This window comes from Cyprinodon tularosa, unplaced genomic scaffold (genome assembly GCF_016077235.1).
Source record: "Cyprinodon tularosa strain WSP-4 unplaced genomic scaffold, ASM1607723v1 ctg214, whole genome shotgun sequence".
Classification (NCBI taxonomy): domain Eukaryota; kingdom Metazoa; phylum Chordata; class Actinopteri; order Cyprinodontiformes; family Cyprinodontidae; genus Cyprinodon; species Cyprinodon tularosa.
The window spans coordinates 1,309,073-1,329,534 of record NW_024038796.1 but is presented as its reverse complement, the minus strand read 5'-3'; the positions used below and the strand labels follow the sequence as shown (position 1 = coordinate 1,329,534).

The 20,462-nt window shown below is 37.1% G+C and overlaps 2 protein-coding genes across 2 annotated transcripts; one reads left to right on the top strand and one right to left on the bottom strand.

The window, feature by feature from the left end:
* Window positions 1-2,879: 2,879 nt before the first annotated feature.
* LOC119783916 (phytanoyl-CoA hydroxylase-interacting protein) lies at window positions 2,880-11,931 on the bottom strand. Its single transcript, XM_038285658.1, has 5 exons — window positions 11,293-11,931; window positions 7,953-8,129; window positions 4,913-5,087; window positions 3,826-3,943; window positions 2,880-3,742 (listed from the first exon to the last, which is right to left on the bottom strand). The coding sequence occupies exons 2-5, from the start codon at window positions 8,127-8,129 to the stop codon at window positions 3,196-3,198; spliced, it is 1,017 nt and encodes a 338-aa protein (XP_038141586.1). The 5' UTR covers window positions 11,293-11,931; the 3' UTR covers window positions 2,880-3,195.
* Window positions 11,932-13,886: 1,955 nt separating this feature from the next.
* polr3d (polymerase (RNA) III (DNA directed) polypeptide D) lies at window positions 13,887-19,188 on the top strand. Its single transcript, XM_038285700.1, has 9 exons — window positions 13,887-14,033; window positions 15,061-15,225; window positions 16,795-16,838; window positions 16,925-17,079; window positions 17,168-17,292; window positions 17,645-17,801; window positions 17,943-18,190; window positions 18,273-18,425; window positions 18,527-19,188. The coding sequence occupies exons 2-9, from the start codon at window positions 15,067-15,069 to the stop codon at window positions 18,641-18,643; spliced, it is 1,158 nt and encodes a 385-aa protein (XP_038141628.1). The 5' UTR covers window positions 13,887-14,033; window positions 15,061-15,066; the 3' UTR covers window positions 18,644-19,188.
* The last annotated feature ends 1,274 nt before the right edge of the window (window positions 19,189-20,462 follow it).

Here is a 20,462-nt window from a genome sequence, read left to right as displayed (position 1 = left end):
AGTGACCTTCCTGACGGCTGGAAAACTCACACATTTTATTTATTGTGTTCATATCATGTTTCTTTTTTTTTAATTGGCTCCAATTATTTTACAGCTGTTATTAATAGTTTAATTATCCCCTATTTCAGTAGACAGATCCCATTTAATCATTCAGTTAATGTTAATATGCTGTAGTAAGAATAAATATATTTCCATAACATTTTCCTCTCAATCGTTTCTGAAAATGTGTAACTCAGGTTCCCATTTAAAGGAGGTGTGTGACATATACAAATATATATTCTTGACACTGATATGATATTTGACATTTAAATATAATTCTGTAGTTGGGTTATTCTGAAACATGCACCACTGAATATTTATGAGACATCGTTCATTCCTTACTAAACATGATGGATAATCTGGGATTCTGACCTTGTAGATTACATGGGATCATCAACTCTTAAAAAAAATTAGATCCAACTGAGACATTAACAGAGGATTGTAGAAGTTTAAGAGAGACAATGCAAAGAGAAACAGCCAAGGATCCCTCCATGTCTGCTCCAACTATGAGAGATTTTCTAGGAATGAAATTGCCAAGCTGTTATATTTCAAATTGGTGTTTTTCATCACTGAATAAATGCTCTCAAATTAAGGTTTGGATCTTTCTTCAAAAGTTTCAGATGTTAGAAGAAAATATTCTACAGCTTTTTATGCGGAGGGCAACCATTTATCTGCATCTGTCAGAGAGGCCTTGAAATTCATGAAAAAATCTGCAATATATACATATATCACTGATTCTTGAAACTTCGGCAAAAACATGTCCCACTAAGAAAAGTGCTAATTCTGTTGGAAAGAAATAAAATTTTCATGAATAAAAACAATCAAGGTTATAATCAGGGGGTCCTTTGCACAAATGCAAGGTTCTTTTAAAGTTTTTTTATTTTATTGTTAATTTAATGATTATATGCTGGCCCATTGCCTATAAAATCAGTTGTCCTTGGATAGGAGATAATCATTTCAACTTGATTAAAAAAACAAAAAGTAATAATTGAATTGAATAATATCTTTACCAAATGAAAGGGTACATTTTAATATGTATTTAAAACTACAAACAGTGAGTTTTTAACAATAATAACCATTATTTTGTGATTGTTCAAAATGTGTCCCACATATTTGTCACCACCGTCAGATATTTATAAAAAGCAATAAAATCAGGCAACTAAAAGGTCAACTACATGCCTGAGGACCCCATTTTCAAATCTTCAGCTCTACTGGATGCCTTAAGGTCACTCAAGCTCCTGTAGGTTTGCTATTTTCTCTTAAACTTGTTCATATTTTTTGGACACTGCTAATGTCACAACCATAACATGTCAACACCGTCTCTTTTGTATAAAAAATATTAGATTAGATTATGACATAAATGTTTACTTTTTAAGAAGAGGTCTAAAGTAGCTAGCAACAGAGGGGAAACAAGATGGCTAATGTGAACAACTCATGCATATCATGTGAAAGAGTAGGATTTTGTCACCACCGTCAGACGTCACCACCATCAGATTTTCTGTCTGACGGTGGTGACGCACAGTCTGACGGTGGTGACAAAAAACTACAAATGGTTCTCAATGGAGGCTAGAAAATAATTGTTGATCTGTAATGTTTCATTAACCTCTTTTATATTTTTATTTATGTAATTCCGCCTAGATTTCTTCCATATTGTATAACCCTAGGGGATGGGGTGTGCCTTCCCTGTCTCTCAATTCACTATTATGCCATGTTCATTTGGTTTACATCATTTGGGATGCACATAGTGCACCTACTACCTACCTACATAGCACATAGTATACAATATTCCTTGTAAGCTATGGCAGGGCAACATTTAACCAAATCTAACATTTACTGTAATTCCCCCCAATTTCATAGTCATTACACTCAACTTTGACTTTATGTATTTTAGGAAGTTATGGCTAGGAAGCAGCTATCTGTGAAGGAAAGAAGGAAAAGAAACAGGGAATATCAAAAGAAGTGTGAAGGCCTACTGACAAAAAACCTACATATATTCAAGCAATTACTCAGAAGGTTCAAAATTTCTACCATAATGCAGCACGAATGACAACTGACAAACAGGACACAATCACACGCAAGAAAATAAAGCATCAGAGAATGATTCTGACTGATAATGATATTTCTTAATTGTACCTTATATTCCTTGAAAAATATTTGTCACAGTGCTCATGATTGTTATTTTTTGGACCAAATAGTTAAATAAAGTTAATAAGCAAGAAACCATTGACTTGAATTGTATACAGTTTGGAATTGTATGTTGAAATGAGGCCACTGTCACCACCGTCAGTTCTAAAGTCACCACCGTCAGAGGGCTTTTTATTCGTTTTAAATTAATATGCTTGCAATATGTTTCTTCAGTGCTGTTCTCTCATTAAAGTAATGGTCTCTTTTAATACAAAAATATGTTTGTTAAATAAAAAAACATGACTTTTTCTATTTAGGCTTAAAGTAAACGTTATCTGATGTTAGATATTTTAAAGGACTACACATGATACAGTTAAAAAAAATTAACAAAAATGATTATTCAACATTTAACAGCATAAATGTGTGCTAACAATGCCAGATAAAGATTTAAAAACTCTAAATACTTATTAGACCAAATAAATAAAAAATAATTAGCTTTTTATTGTGTCTGATGGTGTTGACAAAAACAAAGTAATAACTGGAAAAATGCCTATTTTATGAAAGAAATACAAAATGAGGAGGTTGCACCTGTACACTGCTGAACAGCCAAGACCTTGGTCTATAACAATATACCTTCAGATTTTGTAATCCAACTAACTTTTTATTTTCAAAATTAAAACCTGTTTTATCCAAATTCCCAAGAATCAGTGATATATATAAATATATAGAGATATATTTGTTTATAAAACTCATTTCTTAAAGACAGAAGCATCATATTCATAGTGCATCAAATAAAAAAACAGAAACATGATGGGGTGAGCTAACACACACAGACAGATCGCTGCTAAACATTATCCAAGGAGGCTGTCCATAAACACTCTTCTACTTAAAGTAGGAAGGGAGGTGGGAAGCAGCTTCATTATACTCCAAGAAAGGCTTTTGTCTTCGACAAGCCCACAATTTGCTCAGCTGTTTTCCCTAGTTGTGGTTCTTTTTGTGCTGCACATTTGAATAAGCATTTCAAGGCTTTCCTCAGCGCCCCACGCTGATGTTGCACACTTTGCAGCTTGGATCTTTCTTGGCATTGGCTGTGGTCAGACTCATGAGCTGGTGGTGGCCAGTGATCTGCTCCACGCTTCCCTGATTCAAATCAACCGGCTCTGTAAAAAGCACCTCCAGGATCACATCACTGGCGTGGCAGAACACAGGCTCCTCCCCCTGCCTCTGGGGGGGAGTATAGGTCAGAAAGGGGTTGGAGGCCAAGTCCAGCCTTGGGAGGCGGGTGCGACAGAAGTCGTCTCCCTCTGTGCCAACGGGTGCAAGCACCAGCACCACATAGTGATATGCTGTGTACATGCAGTAAAAGTCTGCAAAGTACAGGCAGATGTTTGGGTTCAGCAGATGTCCGGCAGGAATCTGAAATCGGAGGGGGCCGTATGGAGAGTCTTTGGGAGGAAGCCCCGTGTCAAACTCTGTATTGCAGCTGAAGAAGACTCCGTGGAGTTTGCCGTTGATTGGAGAGCCATGGCTCCCGCTGCTATCTTTAAGTGCTGGACGCATCAATCCTCCACATTCCCTCCTAATTAAGGATATAGAAAGAAAATTAGGATTTTATTTAACTGGGGAAGCAATCAAATCAAAGACATGGAGAACAGCTCCTACCTGACATAGTCAAAGTATTCGGGATGTTGATTGCGATAGAATACAGAGAATCTCAGCAATCGTCCAGCAGAACCGTTGGCCTTGTCAAGAAGCTGCTGAAGGTGTTCCATGGCATAATCTGCAAACATTTATAGAAAGAAACTCAGATCTGCTTTACCTATTGTCAAAAACACATCGTATCTCTATAGCTTGTTTGTTTGATGTGAAGCACTGCAGCCGGAGTAGTGAGTTCAAATTAAGATCTTTGCAGAGTTCACGCTGCAAAACCAAGTGGCAAAACCAGCCCAATGCATCCTGACTCACAGTATCCAAATTCACAATTTGAAAAGCTCAAAGTTCCTCTTTGATCTCATCCAGATCTTCTCTGCTCCCCTCAGTTCCCAGCTTCATACTGAGGGTGGATAATTCTTGTAAACATTCCCTAAATCTAAAGCCTTCTCGCCCTTAAAACACCCACCTGCAGGGGCCTGGCGCTGATGAGAAAAGAAAATCCTACATCAAATTAAATTACTTCTAAACACATCCTATACGTACGTAGTTAAAAATATAAGTCTTTCAATAACTAAGTGTGCTAATATGTCTGCATAAGGTTAAATGAGTTCACATGCTGGAAATACCCAGACTACCCCGAAAATATTCACACTGCTTTTTTAAAATTTTGTCAGGTTCCAACAACTAATTTAATTTGTTTTGTTTAAATATAAAAAAATAATAATTTTCAAAGATTTCAATTTCCACATCTGGAAAGTTTTTATAATGCAATGGACTGGCGACCTGCTCAGGGTGTACCCCACCTCAAAATAGGCACCGATCCCGTTTGGGTTAACCATAATGGAAAATGGATGGAAAGCTGTTATACAGATATACTGGAATATACTATGATAAAAGGTTTGGAGCTCTTCATTCAATCATTAAAACAGGTTTTAGAAATCTACTGCACTGGTCTAATCCATGCTATTCAAATAATTGTTTGTAATGTGTCAGAATTTTCCAACAAAGCTTCAGGTTTATTTACACATTTTCTTTATCTTAAATTGTTCCTTGCATTTTGTTTTTTTGTGTTATTGTACGAGATGATGAGCCTTACCTCCAGTGCAGAACTCCACCACCGGGCTCCACTCTGACACCAAGTAGTCACCGTCCGGCTGCCTGACGGCTGTTTGAACAGCAACACAGTAGTCTGTCCGCGGGCTGAGGAACCAGTGTCCTCTCACTGCCATGGGGAGAGGAACAGCCTTAGCCACCAGCTTGGTTGGGACATCCTGAAAATCCAGTAATAAGGGTTTGTCAGGAGCAAAATATGAATAATAGCTGGAATTGTTAAATCAATAGTTTTTCTGCATGAAAGTTCCCTTATTAGGGTTGTGTTTCATCTGAAGCCATGGCAAATGTGACTAGGATACATCTAATCAAATCAGCAGCTATGATTTGGCCAAGGCTTCTAAGCAGCACAGCTAATTACCAGCTTAGTGGTCTACATATCCATGGAAACATCTCTGATGCAAATGTTTGTTTTTGCCACTTTGGCAACAGCTGTGTGAAAGGGAAGATAACCTTGTTCCTGAATCCTTTCTCTTCTTCCCATCAAAGCTTTTCCTTCTGAATTTTTTCAGTTACAGAAAGCATCTTGGAGCAATAAGCCATAATTACTGTCAGGGTTTCACAGCTGCACAGAAGGGAAATTTTTTTTAAATTATTATTTCACTCTTATGTGTACATGGAACTGGTTCCATCAAAAGTGTTGGCATCAAAATGAAACAGGTTCTAGAAACACAAGAGGAGTGTAATCACAGTATCAGTGGAGGTGGAAATGTGAAATATCCCTGGTTCTGCAGCTCTATTCCTCTAATCCCTCTGCAGCTGCTTTTTTTGTTTTTAACAAAATAGCAAATTTATTGTATTGATAGAAGGTTTTGAATTTAAAATTAATGGCAGTATACATAAATATTTAAATAGCAAATTATTTAGATTTCTTAGAAAAGAATAGAACAAAACAAAATAGAGTAGAATAGAACACAAAATAGAATAGAACAGAACAGAACAAAATAAGACAGAATAGAATAAAAATAGAACAGGATACAGTAGAATACAATGGAAGAGAACAGAATAGAATACAATAGAACAGAGTAGAATAGAATACAATTGAATAGAGTAGAATAGAATACAATAGAATAGAGTAGAATAGAATACAATTGAATAGAGTAGAATAGAATACAATAGAATAGAGTAGAAGTGAATAGAATAAAAAAGGTATAGCAAAGAACAGAATACAGTAAAATATAATAGAACAGAATAGAATACAATATAATATAATAGAGTAGAATAGAATACAACAGAATAGATTGAATAGAATAAAATAGAATAGTGTTTCATGAGCACATAAAAGGTTTACAGAAGAAGCAAAAATACTGTAAATTTATCGAAAATGATAAACTGAGATCAAATTAATATGCAATTGAGAAGGGTGATTTAAAATGTACAAAATGCACATGCAGCCTATCATTTTATGTAAAAAAAATATGATGGTTATGAAATCTGACAGCTGCTGGGTGGAAGGGTCTTTGAAGATGCTCCTTAGTGCTTAGACAACTTTAATTGTCATATTGTATACACAGAGTGTACAGCTTCCATTTCTTAAAGTGCAGCAGTGATCAAACTGTGGGAGAAAAAACATTGTGTGAAAAAAAAACGCATTTATATTGAACCTCAGAGCATTAATATATATGGTGCAAATATGCAGTGTTTTGTTTTGGTGTTGTCAGTTTGATGCTGAGTCTGTGACATGATGCAGAGATTTCTCAACAGTTCAGCTGTCTAATGGTAGTGGGGAAGAAAATGTTTTAGAATCTGCTGGACCTGCATCAGATACTTTGAAGCCTCTCCCCAGCAGGGAGAATAGTCCATGGTGGGGGGGCGTGGCATTTATAATGTTACAGGCTCAGTACACGCAGTGCTGGGATGAAATGTATTTTATGAAGGGAAGAGGTGCATAGTGCATTAATAGTGCTGCAGTCTTTAACTAAAGGAAGTGTCTAACACACCAACAATTTTAGGTAAGAGGTGGGAGACATATTCTAGAGATGACTGAAAACCTGAAGGCTAATTTATAAAACAGTTCTTTCATGCACCATCAACCTACACTGGAAGGTCACTTCCCACTGACTTTTTATTAGAAAACTCGCTGGAGGTTCAACAACAGATGAGCTTTCCTATCATAAGTGCCCAACACTGTACCACCCATGGCAAAAAGATATGTGTCAAATATTTGAAAATGCAATTAATCTAGTTATACGTATGATAATAAAGCCTATAGGTAGCAGAAGTCTGCATACAAATAAAGATGTCTTACTTGCTAACCCCCCAAAAGTAATTCTTGCTTGTTTTTTCTTAATGTTCACTAAAACTCACCTTTTCAGGTTAGCTAGTTAGCCTGCAAACTCTTGGTTTTACACAGAGCCCAAACTGCAGCTAATGCTGTTAATAAGTGTAAAACTTCCAGGGGGGTTTCGTAAATAGAACACATCTGGATTCATTAGTTAAATTCATTAAAGAAGCAGAGTGCAGATGTGAAGCTGTAGAGGCTACAGAAGGTTCAGCTATATTAGGGTGTTCCAAATATTGCATTAATGACTGATTAGACACAAAAACATCAACGTTGGAATATCAATCTTATTATTAGTTTTATATCCAAATGAATTCATATTGCTTAATACTATTAATATATACTATCTTCCTTTATTGCTGCGGTTAATTTATGAAGTGCACTGGATGTAATTAGGTTTAAAGCTGCTCACTCCTGCAGCTGATATTGTCAGCCTTTGTTCACTTTAAAAGAAAATAATGCACAACTGAATCACCAGCCTGCAGCTGTTGACTGTAGCTATTTTGCCTTTTTCCTCAATTAGAAGAGACTGAAAGGGAACAGCCAGTCTGTGTTCATTTTCAAATCCAACAAAATACAGAATACCAAGATCTATTCAGACCCAATACTCTAAAAAAATTGGTTTATTTTTTTTCATCTTGTGCTTTTTTTTAAATCCATTTTGAATTTTGAAAAGGTGTTAATGAAGAGTACACAGAGCAGCTGCCCTGCAGGTAGGGGATGATATAAGGCAGCAGTTTCATACCCTGTGTTTGAAGCGGTTCGGGTCCCTGCTCTCTTTGCGGCTCAGGTCGATGAAGAAATGCGTCGCTCTGGCTGTGTCCTCTGGAGGCATATCCCACATGATGCGGAAGGAATCACAGGTCACCTCACAGATCTGGATGTTGCAAGGAGTGGCGAGAGGGGCGTCCATTTCTCTCATCTGCCGTTATATTAGGAGATAAAAACGCACGGTTAGGCTGATCTAAACACCCTGTGATAGCAGTGCCTTGATCTGTGCAGATTCTTCTTAAACATTGGGACTAAAGTCAGCTCTGAGCAACAGCAGAAAACATCATGGATGAACACATTTCTGACAGAATTTAATGAGACTCTCATTTAGGGATTTATGTGGCAGCTTTTTATTCATTCTTTGAACATTTTTCCACTCCACATCCCTTTTCTTGCCCTTAACTGACATTTGCAGTTATTACACAACTCCAATATGCTCCCAGCAGAGTGAGTAGCCTCTGTTTTGCCTGTGCATTTCATAATCCACCTACAGCAGTCTCCAAGCAGCCACACATTAGCAGCCTCCCTCAGTCTTCTCCTGTGATTGTCAAGGAAGGGGTCATAAACAAACTTGGAACTGTCAGCAGGAGCAAAAACTACAGGAAACTCATTCAACATCTCTACCTCCCTGCTGGAATTTTGCAGAGAACGGCAGAACAAGTGAAGGAAACGCAACTTCGCACAGAAACAACTGGGGAGGTTTGAGCATCTGTAGCAGCAAGTGATGAACGATCATGTCCTCCTCGCTGCTTGTTTGTTTCAGGTGGCTGCACACAGCCCAGAGCACTGAACTTGGCACAGTCTGCGTTTGTTTATTAGCTGCTGCCTTCTCGCCTCTTAACTGAGGGGAAGACTGTTCAGAGGATGCACTTTGGCTGAGTTTTCCCCTTAGGCCTCCACTCTATACTTTTCCAGTAATATTCAGCCATCTGGATGTATGCCATCTTATTTTACAATACAGCGAACTGCAGTTCCTTGAAGTGTGCATTTTAATATTGATCGAATGTGATAAACAGGATAAACAAACAAGCAGCACAAAAATATAAAGTGGAAGTAAACATATGTGTTAACAAGCTTTAACAAAATCTGTGACATGCATCGGTATTCACATCCCCTTAATCAACACTCCATGTTGTAGATCTTTAATTTATAGTTACCAGCTTTACATGACTAAAGTTAAAATGTTACACGTGCATTTTCTTTGCAAAATAGCTCAAAATCCATTAGACTGACTGTGGACTATCTGTGAATATAGATTTCCGCTTTTGTTGGTTCCGGTTGAAACTAGAAATGGTCAATTACAGCACAATAATTCACTCTGATACATTTGATTCTAGCTCTGGCTGAATGTTTGCTGTCAATGTCCTGCTTAAAGTATTAGACCCAGTTTATTTCCGTACATATGATTTATTTTTCATCCAGGATTATCATCCTTTTAAATCCACTCAACTCTCCATCAACTCTAAAGGTTTGCATGTCTTTGCACATATGTCGACTGATTGTGACCGAAAGGCTTCAATCTTTATAAAGGCTATATTTATAAAAAAACAGAGGAGCTGGATCTCTGCAGCTCCCCCAGTGTTACCAAAGGTCTGCTTCTCTGTTTTCTTCTCTGATTGTCCATCACTTCAGGTGGAGGGTCATGTTTGGGTAGGTTTGCAGGTGTGCTATCCTCTTTACATACTTGAAAGGTCGACTGACCAGTTGTGAGAGATTTAAATCTGAAAATCCTGGTTTATATCCTAACTCTACTTAACATTGTCTCCCATTCTGCTGTGTTTTTTGGTCTTCGTGATTCTGTTTGTTGACATTTCTTTTACAAAGTCTAACAGCTGGATTTATAAAGAAATGACATTGCACATAGGTGGACTCCATTATTTACTATTTAACTTAACTGAGTTTAATGGAGGTAAATTAGATTAAAGAGGACTGAATTCAAATGAAAGCCTCAATTAAAAATTCCATTTTCAATAAAAAAAGTGCATCCTTTTTTATTCTTCTTCTTAACTATGCAATATTTAATGTTGCCCTATTACATAAAGTTCCAACAACATGCACTGTATCATCTTGTTGACTGCCTGATTTTGCAATGCATTAAATCATGCTCATATTACAGCATCTCTACAACCTAACAGTGCACTTTTTTTCTTGTAAAACGCACGCTTCCTCTGAACATATGCAAATTCAAAGACACTGCTAAAAATAACACGCTGCTTTTGTTGTCTCTGTGATGCTATAAAAGCCAAGCATGTTGTGGAGTCATTTTTTGACCGCTAAGATGCTCTGCAGTCAGGATGATGGACAGGCTGCAGCAGCTCAATAAAGCCTTTGAACTGTGAAATTTCTGAGGTAACCCATTCACACAAGGACCGTGCAGAACGGAGGGGTGCATCACGTGTGTCTTCATGCGTCTGCTTTACAGCTGCTTGCTCTCTTTTATAACCATGGAGCCTTTTCAGCGACAGAAACTGGGACAGGGAGACAGATTCTCACAGGACCGGTCATCAAAGCCCTACGCCTCTCCGTTTGCACTACTTTTGGATCAGGAACGTGTGAGCACAGTTCAGACATGGGTCTTAATATCATTCAAACCCTTCCACTGCGTGGCCTCATTTGTAGATCAGTGCTTTGAGAAGAAAACCGAGCCAATTATCTCTACTTTAATAGACAGCTGCTCCAAACAAGACAGCTGGTTTTCACTGATAATTACAATGAGTTTCCATCATAGATCATCATTTATCAGCTCATGCATGCATGCACTGAGTTACTCATCTCTGTCCAAAACACGCAACGCACAGATATTGACCTGCAGCAATTATGCTAATTAAAATACAAAGCAATTAAAGCATTTTTGGGTGAAATTTAGTGTCAACTGTTTCTTCCTAGAAATAAATCACATTTTGATTTAAAAAAAGAAGAAAATAACAGAGTTTTTAAATTGTTTCAAATTCTTTCTTTTAAGTAGAGTTAAGATTCAACATCAGATTAGTGTGACAAAAACATAAAGCTGTTGGTTGCTCTGCACAAATTAAAGCAATAATTTAAAATGATCATAGTCCTATTACAATAGTAAGTAATCAAAATCTTCCCAACTGTAAAAACATAAGCTGCACATGCATAAGTATGCTACTAAAATGAAAATCATTATAGTTCATTTATTGATATATGGTTAAATGTTAGATACTCCTTTAGAGACACACGGGGAGGATGAGGAAGTAACAGAAACAAGTTCATAGTTATTGGAATAAAACAACATAGCAGATCTCATGTGAGCATTTAAAATCTTGAATAAGCAGAATAGTTTAATCCCTTACTCGTCTGAGGCTCGTATCTGTGATGGGAGATGTTTCCAACGTCACAGCACCGTCTCTTGCTTTCCACTTTCCTCCACTGATGCTGCTTCTGATCTGTCCCTGAGGAAAACTGATTAGAAGGTGAAACAAACGCACTCACAGGCTCCTTTCTGCTTCTTCTTTCTCCTCCTGACTGTTTCTCTCCCCCTGTCACACAAACAGCCTAACCCCCATCCACCCTCCCCTTCATCCCCTCCTCCCAGTCTCATTTCTCCTCTGATCTCTTCGTGGTGTTTACTTTCACTCCCGTTCAGTTGCACAAACAAAAAAAACCATTATCCCCCTGAAAGACAAAAAATCTGTACACTGAAACACGACCACAGCAGGGGGTGCATGCAGAGTCGACCTCGTCAGCATCACGATTTCACCAGCCAACCATACACAACACGTCACCCGGGAGTAAATCCATCCTGAGGTGCAGAATCTGTGCACACACTCACTCCAATGTAGTCTGCACACTCCTCGACTAAATGTCAACTCTAAGTGATGGTGACATTATAGGCACTGGACGTGTAACTGAGAAAGAAGTCATGTTTTACATCCTCCCTTAGCAAATTCACAAGAGATTAACTTCTGATTTCCATCTGAGTGATGCCCCAGTAGATTATGGAGAGTGCCACCAAGACCTAAAAAATATACGTGCCAACTGTTCTGCCATATGGACTAACTCTACAGGGCTTCTCCCCCCACTTCCTGTCCTATCCTAGGGTCCAGGGATGCCACTGTATAAATCCCAAGTAAGCAGATTTCCACTGGCATTATTTTCAGAGAAATAAATTATTATTTGTGCTTCATTTTGGATTCCATTTGAGGAACCGTCCTCAGATTATTATGATAATCTGCTAAAACAATGGATACAAACACAGGATTAAGATAATATAATGATATAGGTCAGACTCAAAGGGAGGGAGCAGTCCTCCCACAGACACACCATTTTCTAGTTTCAAAATGACCACGATATATTACGGTTATTTCACAGACTGTGAGCAGTATTGAAAAGCTTCGCTTATTATCAGGCAAGCAGAGATAACTGATAGCCTCACAGAGTAATTAAGCTGCAGTCATCCATCATCAGTCACAGCATGACAATCCTTTCCCCAAAACCCTCTGTGTTGAAAAGGTGATTGTATTTATTTTGCAAAATAAAGTCCTGCCATTAGGGGGCGCCAAAGGGTAAAAACAAGAGGGGTCCTTCATAGCGTCCCAGTTAGGAAGATATCTTCCGCATTCTGATTATATTTGTCACTATAGGCATAATATTCGTTTTATCTTTTTACATTGTGTACCAGCTTATATGAATATTAGTAGTTATATATAAATAATATTTTTTCATGCATTTTTCGATGGGATTGCTTAAATATCTTATCCCACTTGCCTTTTTTAAACTACTAAACATTGATTAAATAAATAAGGACCTGTGTAAAAAGAATAAAAAACAACTTTAAACACTTACTTTAACAGTATGTAAGGCAAACCCACATCAGTGAGACTACTTTTATTAACATGGTTGAATTGAAAAAACAAACAAACAAACAAACAAAAACTTTATGTTCTCTTTAAAATCAATAGTAAAAGAAGCAATGAAAAAAACTAAGACAAATTTAAGGACTTGCATAAAGGGGATTTAAATCCCTGGTAATTTTTAAAAGTTGAACAGAAGCCTTCTTTTCCAATTCATACTTTTTTTTGGATAGCTTATTTAGAAACATTTTATTATTAATGTATACTCTATATTTACCAGGGTTATAAATACTATCTGGTACATTGATCTTACTCTTTAATGACTATAGAAAAGACAAGAAAATATACCATCAGTTTAGAGAATATGTGTAATACTCATCATAGCTTAGCAAACGGCTACAAAAATTAACATTCCTCCTAAGTTTATGCATTGCTATGGAGCTATATTTAAGTTTATAACAACTAGCAAGATACTTTATCATCTCCCAACTAAAAAAAAAAAAAAACTTTAATTAGATGAGACTAAAGCATCCAACACTCCAGGTGAGTCAGGGGTTTTTAACTTGGGATTTTTTCCAATTTTAATATACATACTAAAAGTAAAGGTAGGGATTTTCCTTGTTTATTTTCTGAGATAATGTCTGCAACAGCAGATGAATTAATATGAATTCCTTACACGTCTTTGACCAGTGAGTTTGCATCTGTGATATATTTGAGATGCCGACATTTTGAAGACAAAAAAGAGTAAAATATTTATAAGGTCGAAGACACAATTTCTGATAAATAGTATTTAAAAATGTTTTGAATTTTGTCTTGCAAACAATGTGGTTTTTCATAATTTATTTTATGTACTTATAACTTTAAATTATATCTTAAAAAGCAAAATCTTCTTAATGAAATCAAAATCTCCTTGCTGTACTTTTTATGTTCTTTTTCGTAAAAATAACCTCAGTTCTTTTAAGAGAAAAATGTGTTGCAGAACGCCTCACAGGTTCTTCGTTAAGATCATGTCTGCGTCAAACATTGCGCAACAAACAGCCGAATATGCGGGAATATGTGCGCAGCGCAGCTCTGAATCTCGTGAAGTCAGAAACCGGAAGAACAACTTCGTCGTGTCATGGCGCCGTGCGTGACGTCAGAGCTCGGTAGCAAACAGCTCGAGCTGCTATCCAGCAGTCTGTGATGAATATCAGGCTGTGAATTAAAATCCAGAAGGAGGATCTCAGAGGAATAACAAGTAGGTAGCCGAAATAAACCGGAATCCATGTTGGATGTGTTTAATGACTTCCTGTAAACTATAGTGCTGACTTCATGTGACTGTCTGTTGTAATATGGCCACGTGTTAGGGATCTTTATTTTGTTTATTAAATGTATAATGTTTTATGATGTATGTAAAAGATCATCACATACCTACTAAGAGCCACATTGTTGGATAAAAAAAAGCAAAAATAGATTAAATAGATAATCTTGTTTACAGTAAATAATATCTCCTTAGATCAATTATTACTTGTTTGTCTTTTCCTAAACTTAGTTTAGTTTTTGATTCCTTTAATGGTTAGTAGCAGTTTGAACTTTGATCTAAACTGTTATAAAAGTGTTTAACCATAAATATCTGTGCACACTGTGTACATCCACCATCTATTACTAACAACACCATTAAAAATACTATTATTATAATACATTATGCAGCTATGATATTGTGCATTTCCTTCTAGTATCTTGCAAGCAACAGTAAAATCTATGATGAACTCAATTTGTTTTTATTAGAAATTAAATAACAAGATGTAAAGAGAAATTAAAGTCCCAATAAAAGCATTTTGAAAGAAGTAAAATTTCATAAAACTTTGTTCATCCACTAAAATGTAAAACCAGTTATGTGGGGTTAAAGGTTAAGACTGCTTGTTTGAACTGGTAATGTTAAACTGGGCGGTGGTTCTGTTTTCTTTATCTAAGGCAGCCCTTCACCTGTCCACACCCGTACCTTGGATTATAGAGAAACGTCTGCTTTTCATGGCAGCATTTAGTTTGTTTACTTTCACATATAAAGAAACAAAATAAGGCGTCTAATTTAATTCAGGTTCGATTTAAATGTTCGCAAAATCAATTCACAAATACAAGAAAATGCAAAAATTATTTCATAATGCCGGTAGAGTGGAAGACTATGCCTGGCCTAGATGTTTCCCTTTTTTCATTTTCACACAGGAACCCATTGGAACAAGTATAAGAAGAAGAGTAAACTGTAAAGAATAAAGTTGAATTTCTCCTCAGTTCAGGATGGCAGACTCAGGAGGCCACGGTGGTCAGCGGGCTCCGGCCCCTGGAGGCAGCGGCAGCGTAGGACCGCTGATGGGTCGTCGACCGCCAGCGGGGATCTCTCCTGGCCGTCTTCCAGCCGTGCGATCCAGAGACCTGACACTAGGAGGAGTAAAGAAGGTAATTTCCTGTAGATCATCTTTGGATGGCATGTTTTAATTGACCATTGGGAGGAAACCATTGAACTGGAAACAAACTGATAAGATTTCCATTCATTTAAAGTGTCCAGTTTTCGCAAAGCTGTGACCTGAACTGACTTCTCGTTAAAAGCAAATGGCATCAAAGAATATAAGAACAGCAGTGAGAATATTTTTTTAGTAATTATTAATTTTAGAAGCACTTTATATTTTTAAAGTTGGACATTATTAATGATTACAGTGTTTAACGTCTATACCAGCTGTTACTGCTTTAACTATTACTAAAACATCAGCTTTCCTACAACTAAACTCTGAAATAAAGCTGCTGATATATCCAGCACGTTCCAACACAGACATGGGTGAAAAGCTCACAGAAACAAAACACACCCTTGCTGCGCCTCATTCAGCCTTATTGTTAGCTGCTCAAAATGTTGCTCTCTCCCTCCGCCTGACATGTCTCAACTTTTCTCAGAAAATAAAGTCAGCTTTGATTAATTTCTTGTGTCGCTGTGCTCCATCTGACCTAATTTTTAGAACCTCGCTGATGATAAAAATCTCAAACTTTGATTTCGCCTGTTGCTATCAGCCTCGAGTTAGCACTGAGGTTTGAAACATTCATAGATCAAAGAAAGAGGTCAGATATTTGAGTTTCCAGTTGGCTGGTCTCCTGTAAGAGATGTAGCTGATTCAAGTAAACATCCGATTTCTCCATATACCTTTATTTTTAACATAATCTAAACAAAATGGATGCTGTAAAATGATGGCACCTCCTGAATTTTTTATTATTTTAGAATAGACCCTATAGCACTAATGTACATCTATATAATACAGGAAACTGTTTGAGGGACATGATAATGGATGGTAGTTGTTTAAAGAGATTGAGGTTTCCATCTTATTTACTTCAGGCCTTTTATTTAGGGACGCACAGATATGAAAATCTGGGTCAAACCTGATAATAATATTAACATTATGGCGAATAAACAATTGTATCCCCCTACCTTTAAACACCATTAAAGACTGATCAAAGTGCTGAAATTGTTTCTCTGCTTCAGGTACACAACCACATTCCTGTGCTTCATTACACCAGTTTCACATGACCAAACAAACACCACATGACCAATAATCTCCTCCTGAAACAAAAACAGCAGCTACATACAAATGAATATATTTTTTTTATATCGGCCCAGTTTTATTTATTGGATCGATGCAGATATGCTTAGAAATTATTAACAGTGGTCGATACCGATATCAGTGCTGATATGTGATGCAGCCCTTCTTTTATTAAAGAAGAAATCACCTCATCCTCCTTCTGATTAGTAATACAGTTATGGTGAGTTTCATAAGAAGGAGAATAATCTGCTTAATATCATTTTCTTTTAATTTATTTCTCTGTTTTAACCATTTTCCCCCCATTGATTGTGACTCATCTGAAACTAAAGGTGGGCCTCTTTACTTTTGTTCCAGTGAGAGAATTCATCTGGAACCAGAATATATTTGAAATTAAGTGAATTACTGTCTGATCTCTAACCAGTGTCTTTGTTTATGCTTTTAGAAAATCTTTACCCCCAACATCATTGGCCGAAAAGTCAAAGAAGAGTGAGTTCAGAGGAGCTTTAAATTAAAAAAAAAAGTGTTTCTTTGTTTTTCTGACTTCTTAATGGCTGTCTGTTTTATTACAACAGACCAAAGGTCGAAGGTGGGCCGAGGCGAGAGCAGAGGGGCACTGAGCGAGGTCGAGGCCCAAGAGAGAGGGGCAGGGGCCGCGGGCGTAGCGAGGTCATCCAGTCTCACTCCATCTTTGAGCAGGGGCCTGCAGAGATGATGATGAAAAGAAGAGGTGGGACTGGAGCTGGACAGGCAGCTAATAATGAATTCATGCCGGTGTCTTTTGCATTGATGTAAAAGGAGCTCATCATCCCACACAGGAGGCTACGAGAGTGAAAGAGATGCACCGAGCATGGGACCTTCACCCATCATCAACATTAAGAAGGAGAAGAGGGAGACTGAGGAGGAAACCAAAGAGATTCTGCGCAAACTTGAGCGAGAAAACGTGAGTCCGTCGGTGTTCAGACCACTGTTTTCTCTGTTTCATTTTGTGGCTAACTCTGTGTTTATTAAGGCAAGGAAAGGCAATTTTATTTTTTACAGCACAATTCAGTACAAAGACAATGCAAAGTGCTTTACATGGTTAAAATATAGGAAAATAAAACACAATCAGAGCAAGTAGAAGAAAAAAATGAATAAATAAATAAAAAAAGATGCAGAAACAAGAAAGAACATTAAAAGCAGTTGGACTAAAGAACATAAAAAGAAAAGAAATGAACTAGTCATGTTTCAGTTGAACTTTTTAACTAGAACAGTCGAAGGCAATCCTAAACAAATGTGTTTTTAACCTGATTTAGTTCATAGACGACCCTTTCCTGAGGAGTGAGCAGAAGAGCTGCCCTGTCCAGCTTCCCCTGGCTGTGTCAGGGTGGGGATTCAAGGAAGAATTCAACAGTGCTGCTGTTAAAATAGAAAAGACAGACCTGGATGAAGCCACGGACCCTTCAGTTGAAGGTGGGCGCAAAAGTATCAGGGCCTCATGCATCTGATCAGATTCTGAAACCTGAATTAATGCTCTTATCAACTTTGCAAGTCTGTGTGCAATGTTATTATCATAGGTGCATGCATAAAGATTCTGTCTGAACACATCTACAGTGAAACAAGAGCCAGAGGAAGTGGAGATAAAACAGGCTGAAGCCACTTTCAGGCCTCCTCCTCTCCCTGAGCCTGAAGTTCTTCCTGACCTGCTACACAAATGGAGTCTGAGCAAAGGGGAGGAGCTGTTCTTCATCCAGCTGCCCGACTCGCTGCCCGGCCAGCCGCCCACCAAGGAGCACAAGCCGATAAAAACCGAGGTTCAGTCGGAGGACGGTCAGTCCGTGCTTCTGAAGACCGAGTCACAGGTAGATGAAGGAGGCGGTGGTGTTTTAATCCACGTGGACGGATGTTGGTCACATGTATAACCATTTCATGGATTTGCTACAGGAAGAGGTAGCCGATGACAACAGCTGCAACTTGAAAGATCTGAGGGAGGGTGTTGTTGGAAAGATGCTGGTGCGAAAGTCTGGCCGGGTGCAGCTCATCCTGGGACAAGTGACCCTCGACGTGTCTCTAGGGACAACGTGCTCTTTCCTGCAGGTATTATGGGTTACCTATCGCCTTAATCTAATTTATTTCATAATTTAAATAATTATCACATCCTTTCTAAACATTTTCTGCTATACCAATTTTCTTTTCAGGAGCTGGTTTCTGTTCAAGCAGCCGAAAGATCTGGAAACCTGACAGTATTGGGGAACATCAGACACAAAATGGTCTGCTCTCCTGACTTTGAGAGTCTGCTGGAGAACAGGACATGATAGTTGTTCAGCCAGAGGGGCTCTGAGCTGCCTTTGACACATTAGATATATTTAATAAGAAACTTAAACCTATGTCTGAATAAATTATGCAGCCGACCAATTTGCCTTTTAGTTTTTTCAAAGTTGCTATAATTACATAGATATACATGGACTGTGAATATTTTAGATTTATTGCTCATAATGGACATAATGTTTGGTGGTTATAGGCTTGAGTGCCAAGTTTTGTTGCTCTTTACCTGACAATGATGTACATGGTTATAAATATGTTAATAAAAAAAAAGTATTATTGCTATATCAGATCAATTACGGATTACTGAAATTACAGAAATATTTTCAGAATACTTGTTTTTTTCTATCTTTTTTTATTATTAGCTATTTTTATTTCTGTTAAACAGTTCCATTCATGTTCTGAAGAGAAAAAAACAATTCTAGTTTAAAAAAAAAAGGCTTTTCCTTGTGGAACAATGTCCTGCTGCTCTAAAAATAGGAAATACACTCAACTGAAAATTGAAACTCATAGTGCTTGGCAGTAAAATAAATTGAAATCGACAAAAGTAATAAAAAATAAAAATGATTAAAGAAATGGAGTTCATGACATTGATTTGGAGTAAATATATAGTAACTTGAATTATTGGTGTTCATTTATAATTTTCTTTAAAGGGAAGGTACACAAACTTGCAAGTAAAAAAAAGTTTGAACACAGCATTTTGATACAAATATGCTATTTTTTTAATGAAGATAGTTAAAGACCTTATTTTTTTCAGCTGATGGTTTATTTTCTACAAAACGTCTTGGGTATAGAAGCAGCCTTTCTGGTGTTGATAATCTAATTAAAAGTCAGAGCAGCAGTCTGTGATATAGCCCCTCATGCTTGGCCATGACTGGTTTTATTCTGCCAAATTGATCTGACTCCTAGATATGTAGAGAACATATTGAGATTTAAAAAAAAAAAAGTGACAATAGAGCCTTTAAGCAGAGAAGCGAAAGCAGTGCAAGATTTTCTAATAATCCAACCCATATAAAAAATAAAAATAAAATAAACAAATACTTGAAAAGAATCTCTGTAATGAATTTCCACTTTAGTAATTAAACTAGTTCCATAAATTAACATTTCAATAATATTCGGTTGAATGTATGGCACCTGATAGCTTTATATCCAATTTTATTTTAATGACTATATTTTCATGACTTGGTGAATTGTGGCATTTTTAGACCCTGACGACACATAAATCTTATTGAAAATTCAAAGGGAAATGTGGGAATGGGGATATTCATTCCAGACTTTAATTGTATGCATGGAAAAGATGAACAGACATTTTATCTATATACACAGTAGAAATGGTAGCAATTATTATTAGTTTACAGTGGGTGGAGGAGGTTAGACCGGACTGGGTGGACAGATTCTAAAGCTGCAATAGAAAGCATTCAATCAGGAGGAAATAATAGACCTTGATGATGACCTTGTACTAGAAATTCATCAGAGTTTGTTTAGGCTATTTAGGTATGGAATAGATGTTCAGTTCTGTTGGGTTCCAGCACATGAAGGGGTGAGAGGAAATCAAATGGCAGATAAGATAGATAAAAAGGCTTTAGGAGAGCAGAATATAGATCAGATTCCATTTGGGAAAGGTAAAGGTAAATCAATAATTAAAAAGAAAGAAACAGAATTGTGGCAAACAATATGATATGAAGATAAGAAATTAAGAAGATTATATAGGGTTCAAAAACCTGTATTTGTTAAAAATTATGGAGAAAGAAGGATAAGGAAAGAGGTAATTTATACTGGATTAAGAACTGGACATACCTACTTGGATGAGTT